The sequence below is a fragment of the Pieris rapae genome, chromosome 21 (genome assembly GCF_905147795.1).
Source record: "Pieris rapae chromosome 21, ilPieRapa1.1, whole genome shotgun sequence".
Taxonomy (NCBI): Eukaryota; Metazoa; Arthropoda; class Insecta; order Lepidoptera; family Pieridae; genus Pieris; species Pieris rapae.
In genome coordinates, this window is record NC_059529.1 from 2368929 (window position 1) to 2383822 (window position 14894).

Genomic DNA, 14894 nt, shown 5'->3' on the forward strand with positions numbered 1-14894 from the left:
CGAATTCCACAAGAAGATATTCGGAGGATCATACGAAGCATGCCGCGTCGTTGTCAAGCCGTGATTAGGGCTCATGGAGGCCACACACGTTACTGAAAGTCACTAAAGACGAATATTCAAACGATATAAGAATATTTCTTTGATGGACCTTTTTTATTACCAATTAGTTTTTCGTCTACAATGCACATTTTATTTTATTTTTTAATAAAAAAAATACAAATTGAATTTTTTTATTAATTCTAGTAATTAACAAATTAACAAGGTAAAAAATAGCGTACAAGTTAATTTAAATCTAATTTTAGTTTAAGCAATAGAAAGGAGAAAAATCTTGTTCCGCTAATTGTTTTGAGCAGTATATTATTCGGTCATTGATTAACATATATAAATATTTAAAATGTATTCACATAATTACTTTAACAGCTACTTTTTTCTACTTCAACGTATTTTTTGTTCATTTTTGAAATTACCTCTCAAACCAAGTGTATGTATAACAAAAACTTAGGGGTTTTTGATCGACATTCAGGGGTATTTAAAGTTCGTTCTAGGGGGAACATTTTGTAGGAGTTGGCATCACTGGCCATAACACAACAGATTTGAACAAAATTGTTTTTCCTTTGGTCGCACTTTGCTGTTTTTAAAGTGGATATTATAAAAAATATGAATATTTTATATTGTTCCTAAATACACAGAACAAAACTAAAACTGGGTTGGATCTTATATTCAATACCTTGAATTTGATTATACTGAGTATGTAGGAGTCTCGGGGGACCTTGATTCGAAAACCTCTGTGAGATTTATAGTAATTTATGCTACTTGAGTTGTAATTTAAGCTAATTAATTTTTTTTTCGATGTTTTGTGCAATATTAGAAATTTGTAAACAATCCGCCAGAATAGTGTGTTAGTGTTACAGTGCAGATTATTCGTTAAAAAGCCGTTACTTTTTACATTTCTGTTGTTTTCTCGTCAATGTGCGTGCTTTTATTTGGTTTTTTTTTTAAACTTGCTGAATTTTGCTTGGTAAACGACCGGCTTATGTGGATGACTTTGAGGCAGTGGGCCCAGTTAATGTTAGGTATTATATGTATGTTTTGGTTTATTTTTATTTTTCTACTGTTATAAATGTTTCTAGTACTTGAAATTGGTTGGGGGTGATAAGTTTACCCTCCCCCGACCTCAAAATCGAGGTATTGAATTGTAAACCTTAACCCTAAAACTTATTTAATATAAGAAAACATAAATTAAAATGTAGCTTATTAAATCTACTAAATACTTCTTAACAAATAGTTCTATGTATAGTAAAACTGATAATTTTATTTATCTAAGACTTCCAAGGGGAGAAGATGAAGTTTTCATTTCAACACCGCGCTTTTTACTGCTACATTGGGATGAGCATTTGGATTTTCTTTCTGATTACCGGTAGATATCTATCTTTTTCTCGTGAAACAGTATTACAACAATATAAACACGGTCGATTTGCGCAAGACAAATTTGTCCAAACATCCAATTCTGTTATTTAATTATCAAATAATGAAATTCAAGTAATTTAAAGTCATAACCATTTTTATTTGTGGTCTAATACATGTAAACTGACCTGATTTGATATTGTAATAATACATGAAGTATTTTTAAATTAAAATTCTCATATTCTAAATATTTCAGTTGTATACAAATACATAACAGTAAATGATGAACCTGTAGCTGTAAAGTTAGAGCACAATGAATATTTATTTAAAATTGATACCAAATATAGAAGGATTTTCCATAGGGCATGTAATCCCCCTGAAGATATTGTGAGGGGTTCAGAAGGTATTTATAATTATGCTACTTATTACAACATTTTTTTTTGATGCCTGATACCAAAATTCTTAATCCTGGATATGTATGTATTTATACTGTGTACATTTAAATGGTGTTGATGTTATGCTACAAGATTTTTAGTATGGTGGTACATTATACCTCTGTCTGACTCTCTGTATCTTAGTTTATTTCTATGGGGCAAGGCTATACAATTTTTTAATAAGCATAGTTTTAGATATTAAGGGCCAACTGTGCTGTTAAAATTTGTAATGTTTTTTAAAACAATTATAATAAGTTAAACATTTACATTTAAGTAACTTATTATAATTAATACATTTTCAGGTCTGGTAGAAAGTGATTCATGGTTATTACAAGGAGTTCTTGTTATAACTAGGCACGGGGATAGAGGCCCACTCACTCATCTTAAGGGAGGTGACAAGTTACCATGTGATAATGTGCCAGTTTCAGCATTGCTACGAAGGTATTTTGAGTGATTAGAAATATATTGTAGATAAAAGCATAAAAAAATATTACCTCTTATTTTTCAATGAATATGTTGTTTATCAATATAAATCTTTTTTGTGGTTGATTTTCAAAACATATAATTTCTTGATGTAGGCTGTGATTAGTGCAAAAGAAGTCCCATAATAATATTACAGATAAATTTATTAAAGTTGTAAATAAACAAAAACTCATAGTTAATTTAATATCTTGTTTAAATTACTGTAAATATTATTCTTCATATTGATTTATTAGCTTTTGGATATGGACACTTCTTGCTAAAAATTTTTGCCAATTTGTCAACAATACCATCACTTATTTCAGTTATGAAGAGTTTGTACTCAACGCAAGTTCATCAGGCCGTGCTTGGTGGGTAGCTGGTCCTGGACCCTTTCATAACTTCCCGTCATTACCTCGTACTGCCACAACTCACTGTGCCCTTGGACAACTGACACCAAAGGGACTCTTGCAAATGATTACTGTGGGTAAGGAATAACAGTTACCTGATATTTACCATCTTCAATTTCTTCATCCTTCATACACTTATTTATTTATTTATGTAATTATAAGTAATCTTACAGCTAATTAATACATATTATAATACAAAATACTAATACAATACACAAAGCAAAAACGGATTACATAGATTAACAAATTATGTATAAAAAACAGAAAACAACACTTAATCCATTAAGTCAAGAATTAACAAATTTTATAGATCTAATGGAAACCTTAAAAGGATTTCTTACATCAGTACAAATTGGGCATAAATATTTATTAATTTTATATCTAAAAGACAATTAAGTAGCAGCGATGGTCTACTGACTTCAGCATGCGACTTTCATCCTTGAGATCGTAGAAGTTACAATTTTAACATGATTTATTTTACATAACATATATAATAATATATACATCATGTTAAAATTGTAACTTCTACGATCTCAAGGATGAAAGTCGCATGCTGAAGTCAGTAGACCATCACTGCTATATATATAGAAACATATATAACCCCTTCCTGCATGATTTTTTGTTTTCGAGCCAAAAAATATATGTTACGTAAAAAAATAAATAAAAAGACACGTATTTTAACAAATTAAAATTTATTAAAAAATATGTAAGAAAATCAGGTTTTTCCACTTTGGTTCAAATATGGCACAATATGCAGAAATTGCAAAAAAAAGTATTAAATAGTATGAAACAGCAGGAAACAATTTCTCTTCTCATTCAAGCATAAGTTGACTTGACATTTCCTGCATAGCATGTGGTGTCTACCCTTGCACTTAGGCACTTAGCAACGCTACCTGGATAACCCGATACGCAAGTGATCCAGCTGGTCAAGAGGAACATCTAGTTCGAATCCAGAAAGATGGCATTATTATAGCTCTAATAGCTCCTCTGGACTTCTTCTCTTGGATTGCAGTTTCGATAAGATTGCAGCATCCGCGTTTGGCGACTGTGCTGGGCTTATTGGTCATAGTGAGGGCTTCCACCACAGCTACTTTGAAATCGCTAAGGGGAAACCATGCACCAGCGTCAGTATTTCCACGTCTATATAACAGCCAAGTATTGACTGTCGTCATATCCAAAAGATGAAAGAATATGCGGTGATAAAATTTGTGTGATCAGATCTGGATTCCGCTTAACCAGGAAGTGCATCTAACAGATCCACACCTTCCATGTGACTGTTGTATGACGTGACAGCCTTTGGTCGGGGAACAGCTTGGTACACTTTTTCTTTTTTAACGTAACGTCTCACTTCGGTCATGGGTTTGCTGCCAACGTAGGTCATAGATCATAGCCAACCTGACCTTTGGGAATTTGGGTTGAGTTATCATTGAAATGTAAGAAACGTTTAATTTCTTCAAAGCGATTACAGGATGATAACTCTAATTCCGTTATATCAGCAGGCAAGCTGGTATTGCCTAAGAACTGAATTTCTGTTTCTGATTTCTCTAAAAAGCTGTCCCTCCATCTAGTTTTTGCGTTTCTGTTAGCACGTGAACTGGTACTGGTAAGTTCTGATAATGGAATGTCGCCTTCCATGTCAGAATCTGATTCAGGTAGTATTATAGGTGGCCGATCCCTAGCCCGTTTTCTGTAGTTATCATAATCAGAAACCTTTTCATCAGTGGTGCCGTTAGGAAGTTTTTGAATGATGGTATGTATGTACACCACCATAAAATTTTATTGGGTCCATTATATGTACTACAACAAAACAATATGAATCTAAAAATTGAGTCTCTTAGTATTTCATCCGAATGGGGTGTTGTTCATTTAGTTTGCATTCAGCCTGAATCACATAATCATTATTGATGTTAAAAATAAATTTTCTATATCTTTAATTATAAAAAAATGTTTTTCCTGAACCTGCTGCCTTTCATTGAAATAAAAAACCACAGTCCGCAAGTATTACGTTAATGTATAATGTACCAAATATAAACCAACAGTAAAAGGAATATTTCTGCATGTTGGCTCATATTTAGTCCAAACCTTAAAATAACATTTTCGCAGAGTAAAATCATAAAAATACAGAAAACCTTACCTTGTCCAGATAAGTTGCAATATCTCACCTACGTTACGTATTTTTACTAACTGAAATTGGGATGATAACTATTTTTAAACGAATTTTAAAAAGACACTTACGCGGGGCACCGGTCGAAATATGTCCTTCTAACTTGCAACTCATTTTTAGTACAGCTATTTACTCAGAGATGGTGTTGTTAGTATTTAGTATGGAAGCGTATGTACCGGTTATGATCCTTCTTGCAGAAAACGAAGTTTTATTTATTCAAACAGGAAATATTGATCAAAGAACGGTGTGGATCATATTTGTACCAAAATGCAGGAAGGGGATAATATAATAATATATAAACATATTTCTGCATACATTTCTCTAATCTTTTAACTATAAACACCTTACAAAGCATTTATGCTATAAACAAAATATTTCTCCTTAAGCTTTTTACACTGGATTATTTAATTTTTTTATGACGAGCATTTGGATGTGACTTATATTAGGGTAATAGTGTTAGTAATTGTTTGAAGCATAAATGCCATCTTGTGTGGGTGCCTCCTCCATTTCTTTTCAATGTTATCTGGTTTTGGTTTGGTGCAGCCACATCAATGCAATTATTTTACAAAAAAAAATTTTTTTTATGGAAATTATCAAAGTTTAATTTTATAGGTAATATTTTACGCGAGGCATATGGTGAAAAGCTTAGTATGGACAACATGGAGTTATCTGGAAAGAAAGATGCAGGTAAATTTTTTTTTACATTTTGTATAAAAATATTTTTTTTAATATTATCAGATATACTTTTGATAATTAAATAAAATTAAATCAGTGTTGTTCAAAATGTTGTTTTCTAAATATGAATTACAACAGTATGGCACATATGAATTTTGTTATTACTTTACAAAAGGCACTAAAAACAATTTGATTATTTAATTAATTATCATTTTTTTTTTAAATTTTACTCATAGCCTTCTCTGTCTGACACACGCCCTCAACTTGGATTCCTAGCCTGTCTGTTTTACGTTTTCCTTTTCCTCACGAATGATAAATGATAGACAGAAATCCCATTGGTACACTAGCGGATCAAACCTTAAACTCCGGGATGACAGTTGCACTCTAGAACCTTCTCTTGGTCCACTCTCCTTCACTCTATTTTTTGGAGCACTGCTATTGCTTAAGTGAGACTGATGCCTGTTAAAGGTTGTGCACCTGTGTTACAGGTCATCAGGCCTCCACCACTTCGGATCGACAAAATGATTATATGTAAAGAATAGACAATTATATTAATTATAAGGAAACCACATGGTGTATGCGTGTGTGTTTGTGTATGTGTGTGTTTGTGAATGTGTGTGTCTGTGTATGTGTGTGTTTGTGAATGTGTGTCTGTGTATGTGTGTGTTTGTGTATGTGTGTGTCTGTGTATGTGTGTGTTTGTGTATGTGTGTGTATGTGTGTGTGTGTGTTCTGAATAATGGACGTTAAAATATTGCACAATTATACTCTATTAAGATGTATAGAGTGTTTAATATGACGGAATTCTCTCAGGCGGTATAGCGTATAGTACGCGCTATCGACGCACATTTCAGTCTCTTCAGGCGTTATCTTGGGGAGGGACGAGGGTTGCTGCAGCAGCCCGTGAGGCCCACAGTGTCGCCTTCTGCTTCAGGCACTGTGCCTGCAATGCTCATCATACACTTGCCAAGTCAGTATTTATTTATTTATTTACACTTCGTTGCTAAAGAAATACAAATAACACAGTACATATATATAAATTACAAGGGATGCAACGGGCGGCCTTATCGCTAACAAGCGATCTCTTCCAGGCAACCCTAGTGAGAATAGAAATAAATAAAAAAAAATGATGGGTGCAAGAAGTGCATAACTAGAAGTTATATAAAAAACAAAATAAATTTATATTAAAATATAGAACCTTAATCTATTAGTAACTATATATATTATAATAACTAACTAAAACTAAAAAGCTAATCTTACAAATTCAAGAAAATAGAGAATTTACAAAACGAACAGGAGATACAAGAATTACACAGGTCACGATTGATCAGGATATGATAAGGTTAGGAAATATTCTAATCTGCAATTAAAAACTTCGAATACAATTACGATAATTGACAAGGAATTTCCTCTAAACGGGGTTGGATTTCTGTGTTTGATAACTTTAACGTTATCAGCGTTCTGTGCCTGATAACACGAAACTATTCCGTTGGTGGAATCGAACCCAGTACTAGTGATTCAAACTCAAACTCAAAATATCTTTATTCATGTAAACAAGTACACTTTTGAACGTCAAAATTTAACAAATTAAATTAATTGTAAATTTACATTTACTACCAGTTCGCAACTTAAACTTAAAACTAAGCCGCGAAGATGATAGGAATACTTTGTTTATAAATAACGTATGGATTGATGAAATGTTGCAGACATATGGTCATAATAGTTCAGTAACAGTTTGATTTTAAAATTATTTTACAGAAAAATAAGCATGCAAGCAAAAACCAGACTAGAATCTCATCCAACGATTAAGGAACTAATTAAAAAGCTATCGAAAGTATTATTTGAATCTCAAGAGTATACAGATGCCGATGTCGTGCGTGACGCACTATTAGCTTACATGTGCCACGACGCACCTCTACCCTGCTCGCAAACAAACAAAAAACTAAATATTGACAAACAAAGGAAATTTCGCTCGGAAATACTGAGGAATCTTCTAGAAGTTGACATTGATACACTGAACATGGAGTTGGATTATATTAATAATCAACTAGACTTCAACAACGAAATCGGAAGAAAAGCGCGGGACATAATCAAACCATTTGACAGGAATAAGCAACCGCTAGACTTTGACGCCCAAATGGAGAGAGAAAAATTGCTCTACTACCAACAACGCTATCTGGATACAGATTATGACGACGTGGTCATTGTCAAAAAGAATTTAGACGCAGATTTCAATTTCCCGAACGAGCAAGATTTTGATGAAGACTATAGAGAAGCAACGGATTCGACTGAACAATTTTGCGTCAGAAAGGAACATATAATATCGATTTTCGCGTATTTGGAGTGGAGTTACCGTCAAGACGTTAAAGACGTTAATAACAGACGAAGGAGTTTGCTAATTGCATATGGTTTAATCCATAACATAGTGCAGAATATGATTCGAATGATCTCAGAGAATAAGCCAAAATTTGTCGTTTACTCCGGTCATGATAAGACACTGCAAGCGATGATTCTTGCGTTAGGACTGAATAACTATCAGCATTACAACATACAATATGCCAGTCGGATGATCTTCGAAGTTTACAGGAGGAAGGATTTGATGGACGAATTTAAATTTACTAAAAGGAAAGCTGTCGCCCAGGATTTTTACTTCCGCGTGGTGTATAATGGAGAAGATGTTACAGATGAAATCGGGTTCTGCAGAAGTACAATAGCAATGAAGGTTGTGGACCCAATTGATGGTAAGAGAACGTATAATACATATCTGTGTCCAATTGAAAGTATTGTTAGGTTTATACACGATGATTATTTCGCTGGTTTTAATGTTAGTAATTATAAGGATGCGTGTGCTACGTATGGGAAGCGTGTTTAGCAAGCGCAAAGTATATAATAGTCATTTTATATATTAGGGTTTTAAAGCATTTAATTATACATAGCTACACGGAGGAATCATTGAATTAGGTTAAAAATTTGTCGAACCTCTGACATTTTTGACAGCACCCAAGAATTGATTTTAGTACAGTGACGAGTTTGAAGTTTTCATAAATTCAATCTGCAGAAAGAGCATATCAGTTACTTATATATTTCTTATATGCATCAAATTTCTTTACTAAAAAGTGTAAATTTCATATTTTATAACAAAGAATTATCGTCTAATTGTCCACTATGTGGAAGTAGCATGGTTTGTTTCGGAAACACTTCAGTTCTTCGAGAAAAGTGCGTACCAATTCTTAAAAGGCCGGCAACGCACTCGCGAGCCCTCCGGCATTGAGAGTGTCTGTAGTTTGTCTGAATGTAAGTCCCTGTTCTAGAATTTTTTAGAAACAGCGTTGTCTAGATTAAGAAAAGACCTCTCTTTCCGCACAGACTATCATCATGTTATTCATAAAAGCTATGTTGGTCCTGGACTGTATAAACTCAATTGTCTCTTTCCGACATATTGTGTTTACGCTGTTATGAAAAGAGACAGAACAGTGATATTATTACGATATAATGCCATCGTGGAGTAAGATTAGTTTATGGTTATTTAACCGTATTTACCTAATTAACCTATTCCAATTTTATTCTTAGATTTTACCTAAATGTACAATTGCTAAAAATAGTGTACATATCACTTAGTACTTAATGTTAGGAATTTAAGACTGATTTTGTTTAACAATTTACTTATAAGTTTAGCTACATTGTGATAGTACATATTTAATTTATTTTTATTAGCACTACATAAAAACGAATTCCCGTTTTGACTACAAAATAGAATAGAAAATAGGTTTTTCTCATTAATAAGTTATTTTGCGTGTGAAATTTAAAACTGAAAAGTATCCAACAAGAACGAATGACTACGCCCTTATAATATAAAATGTACACTACATGCCATATAATGTAACATTAAACATTCGTATTGTAACAGTATGACATTTGTACCACACATTGACACATGTAATCGCACAAAATGACAATTTCCAACGATTGTAAACCTATCATTTTGACATCTCAGAATAAAAATCTATTTGTAGAGCAATAGCCATAGAGCATGTCAAAATCATTTGTGTATAAAAAAAACTCGGATGTTTTGAGGAGTTGAGGACCAACAGTTTAAACTCGCTTCGTTATCAAAAATGATTGCAAATCTTTTGTCTGACTTTAAGATTCAACTATTAAAGAAATTCGAAGTTGATTTATTTTTCAAAATGATAAACATGTCTCTGTATTTTATTTTACAAACAAAACTGAACATTAATAAAAAAACAATTGATTTACTGTAAAAGACGGGATTTCAGTCGATAACGAACATTTGTGAAATGACTAGGTTCACAGACGTGAGTTGGAGATTTTGACAGATAGGAGTCATAAATGGTAAGATTCAGAAACGAGATTTAGTTCTAAATGTGCCATATGTAAAAAACTAATTACATTTTCATAACCTCGTTTCTGAATTTTAGATCTGTCTGTCTCAGTATCATATAAGATCTCAAAGTAACATGAATTTACAATATGAGATTTGCACCAGTATTATGATAGATTTATGAGGAATATGTGGAATTTTATACTAATATAATTTTATTTATTTTAATGGACGAATGATCTCATTAATAACATTCCATGTTAAAAAAAAAGTTTGGTAATATTGACATAACACTGATATAGAATGATTGTAATACAAAGTAGTACCCTAATTGTATTATTTTTTTAATTTATTACCAGCAGGTGAAGTTAACATATCAATAAGTTATTATTGTTCTTTAATATATAATTAAAATGTAAATGTTCAATAAAACAGAATAATAATTTTTCTTATTTTATTTTTCCTCACTATATTACCCCTGGAACTTCGTGGGAAGGTTGGTATCTAAATCAATGAAATACTTTTTTATTCACAATTTATAAAAAAACCATCATCTACTCCAGATATTTAAATTACTTAATAAAAAAATAACAAACCTACGAGACGCCACTACGATTTTCAAAGATTCTCTTTGATTTCTCTGGGATGCCTTTATTAGATCCTGAGAAATCTCCTTTCCAACAATAAAGTAACTATCAAAATCCTTTCATAAACGACGAGATTATCTGCAAACACACAAAAATACATCTGGTCCAATGAAAAACTAAGTTTTATAAAGGAAAACCTTTTGTTTCCCATAATCGGAAAATATATTTATATACATGAAATTGTAGTTTCAACCCTGAGAACGATGTTTTCAAATTCCGGCTCTGTACATATATTGCTCCTATGATGTATACATCGCCTACTTGAGTAGAAAGAAAAAAAATAATTAATGATAAAATCTGAGGCTGGGTAGAAATATTAAGACACTACACCAGTCTAACAACTGACTGGCCAGCTTAAACGTCTCATTGGCGAGAACTTGAATTATTGTGTAATATTCTTAGCAGTCTTAAAAAAATCAGGGCATCATTCTACTGATTTGTAGTTGAAGATTCTTTCGCTACAGTTTTATGTAACAAAAGTTTCTTTACAGTATGAAAAAAATCCTGATAATTTTAATGAAGTTTAATGTTAGGTTACGAATCAGTGATGCTTTATGAATGGCTCACGTGTAGTGTACTTGTGCATTTGCATTCCAATCGTATCAAATAATGTAGAACTAATGTTTGGCCTTGGCATTGACATCGAAGATATTCGATTTGCAATAAACGTGCGTTTCATGTTTCTAACATGATGTTGCATCGTGGGGCTTAGATGCCCAGTTTAAATGTAACGATATGTTGAAGTTATACTTTTTTTGGCGCGATGGAGAAATATGATGACTTTTTTGATTAATTATTTACCGTTAATCACTACTGCATTTTAATTATTTATTTTCCATACGCCAAAGAAATATAACTTCTAACGCGTGTACATAAGTACATAGTACACTCTTAAAATATACATACATGTACATCTAGATACTGAGGCTACAATAAGTTGGGGTAAATTGGGGTCTATTTATGAGTCTGTCTACTCGAGGATCTTCTCAATAGGTTTAAATTTACTTTAAATTCATTATCGAATCTATTAATAGCATTCAATAAACCACAGTAGTTCTATAGTTGAGAGCATAAAGGACAGACTGATTTTATAATAAGTGAGAAGCCAACGATGCTATCCAAGAAACCAGGTTTGAGTGTAACAGAAGATATTTTACAATATGTAATTAAGCAATACAAAAGTTGACTAGTTGCATACTACTAATTTGACTAATTTGAGTGTGTGACTCTGTGACATAATAGTTCACTTGATTTGTTTTCAACTTCGAGTTAAGATCATTCAAAAGAATTGTTTGGCTAAATTACTAACAAAATAACAGATGATACTTTTTGGCAACACGCAGCTTTTCTAGTAAGCTTGTAATAAACAAATCAGAGGAATTTCCTGATTTTCGAAAACAAATGGATGCTAGCCAAAATAGAAGCTTAATTACCTTTTTTTTCATTGTCATTTAATTCCCACAGTTTTTTTTAACCTACACGCTTTTTAATTTCATAACCTCTTACCTCTACACTACGAAACTTTCATTGATTTCATTTTCATGCAGAAACATCGACCTTCAATTTGCACACGAAATCTTGTTTGACTGGGAATCGAGAAAAAGGCATCCACGTAACTCTCAATCGTAAATTGTGTTAAATAATAAGGTGTACTAAATATATTTGTATTCTTAGAGACATCCAGTCGGTACGGTTTGCCTTGAGAATATTTAAACGGTCATTGTTTGCTGGAACATATTTAGCAGTTCTAGAGAGAATCAATACAGTGAAATATTTACAGGTGACCCTTATTCAATCACCTCGAAATATAAAAGACTTTGTAAACGTTGCATTTGTCTTTATTGATTGTTGAAAAGAACAGAGAAAAACGTAATACGATTAATGTTTTCTTAACTAATCAAAACATTATCTAAAGCAATTATAATTCTAAAATATATATGCAAAGTCTATCGTATTTATTTACCATAATGAAAAACAATACATTTTTGTTCATTATCAATTCATATGTATAAAAGAAATATTTGATATGAATCTATTTTAAATAAGGAATTATAAATCAAATTGTTTCATTGTAACAATTCTTATTTTTAGTATTTTTTTTATATTTGAATTACATTCAGATTGATTATTATAATATTAATAGTTTATTTACAAGAACATGGTACGGTGGTACAATCTACGGTTCGCATAGTCACACATAATGGTGTGCAAATTTATCTAAGGAAATTTACATAGACGTTACAGTGTGAGTCATATCATTATAGTCCGTTCTTATTTTATTTAAATATCACATTATTAAAATATATTATTACGTTATTTAATTAATATCATTATAGTGTTTCACGCAAGTAATAATTAATAAAATATTTTTTTCTAAAAGTACATAAAGTGGATTTGTGGCTACTTTTAATGTTTTTGGTAAATTATTATAAAAGTTGATTCATTTAATTATAATTTGATTAATTCCAGATTCATTTTTGTCATGACCAATTTCTTTCCTTGTCTACTCCCAGATATGTCTATTCCCGTTGACGTAAAAATATCTATGATTTTGAAAATATTTTTTAAGTCGAATAAGGACATTTCTAAATATACATGAGTCTCTTAAACAAATTACTCTAATATTTTTTTTCGGTAGTAGAATAGGTATAGACTATAGACTTGGACATTTACATAGACGCAATAGGTTTACGCGCGATACATCATCTATGGACTATGGATGATATTTTATAATATAAGTTATTTGGATAATGTAACTTTTATGCTGAACAAATGTTTGAAATTGTTACTACATACATTATTTATTTATTTGTACCCTTATATCAGAATCAATATATAGATACATTATAGCTATTGGTTTTGTTGTCATGTCCATTCAAATTTAAATTTTAACACTAAAAAAATGGGGAGGCCTTTGCCAGCGGGCACACAGAATCAATTATCATAGACAACAAAAACAATAGCTATAATGTATATATTGATTCTGATATAAGGCTATAAAAAACTACATGCATACACAGAATTTATACGTTTCAAAGATATGTTTGAAATATATATTTTCTACAAAGATTTACGTAAGATAATAAATAATAGCGTTTGTTGTTACGGTACATATTTAATTGACTACTGGATTAATAATATTAATTGCTTTGTTTACCACAAGATTCTTCCAAGTATATACTGAGGTATGCCAAATCTAAAGTTATATGTACATACCGATTTAAATTAAATAAATACATCTCTATTTTTGTTACAATAATCTTAATAAAAATCTAAATTACAAAAAGAAATACGATAATTTTGCGTATAGGGGCAATGTACTGTCATGGCAAGCTTCTAAAATGCTGAATATGTAGAAAAGTAAATCTTTTACTTTTTACATAAATTGATACGGGACTTGTAACGTTTTAAACTCGAATGAAGACACATTTTTATTGATTATTGATATTTTCTTATTTGATTGAAGTCTTAATTGCGTCCAAAACTGATGCATTTAGGTACATATTGAAATCGAGTCCACGATGAGGTGTTGGTTGTAATGGCAGCAGCAAGTCTATTAAAATCATTCATAGAGGCACTTCATCTTAATTTCGGTTGCGGTAGTTTGATTACCAGCAGTGTATGCGTTTAAAAAGGTATCTGACGATATAATCGTTTGATAACATTTATAATTTCTTTCCGTGCGATATAGTTTTGTGAGAAAATAAATAAAGATTATTATACTTGCTAGGTTAATGGAACATTTCGTTTCGAACAAGTCATCTTTATACACATAATATACATTTTCAAATGTAACAACGCTGTGGTTGCATTTGGCCGAAATTTAGAGATAGGTATGCTCGTTCACTCGTTGTTCCATAAAGCAGTCAAACCCTACGGCTTAATGCGTATAAAGTATTAAATACGTATTCTAAGTATCGTTGCAGTAATTAAGAATTACTCATGTTTTCCTGATAGTTGTAAACAGGGAGGTGTGTCTATTACGTATTGTTTATGACTAACTTTTGTTTACTATGTCGTATCAAGGTCTATACTAATTAATACGATCACTTCTAGATGTTAGAAAATGTTATTAATTTAATTATACAAAATAAACGATTAACAGTAAAAGGCGATTATTTAATATTTGTGTTATGATATTTAAAAATAAGGAAATAAATTATTTGAAAATGATATATGTATATACGTTATGGGATCCCATCCCAGAATTGTAGGATTGTTGCTAACTTAAATCCCGTGTGTTCGTTTCCGGCGTAGCAGTTTTACTCAGCCAGATGTTAAGTATTTGACTATTAAAACTATAGGAAAAGAAACTTGAAAATTTAAATAAATTATCACCAAGTGGAAGGCCTTCGACAT

At 31.5% G+C, this 14894-nt stretch overlaps 1 protein-coding gene across 1 annotated transcript; it reads left to right on the top strand.

Moving 5' to 3' along the window:
• The first annotated feature begins 1209 nt into the window (after window positions 1-1209).
• Window positions 1210-10320, top strand: LOC110995471. Its single transcript, XM_022262648.2, has 7 exons — window positions 1210-1417; window positions 1661-1807; window positions 2141-2279; window positions 2624-2784; window positions 5484-5558; window positions 6360-6516; window positions 7305-10320. Exons 1-7 carry the CDS (start codon window positions 1342-1344, stop codon window positions 8416-8418), a joined length of 1869 nt encoding a protein of 622 aa, XP_022118340.2. The 5' UTR covers window positions 1210-1341; the 3' UTR covers window positions 8419-10320.
• The last annotated feature ends 4574 nt before the right edge of the window (window positions 10321-14894 follow it).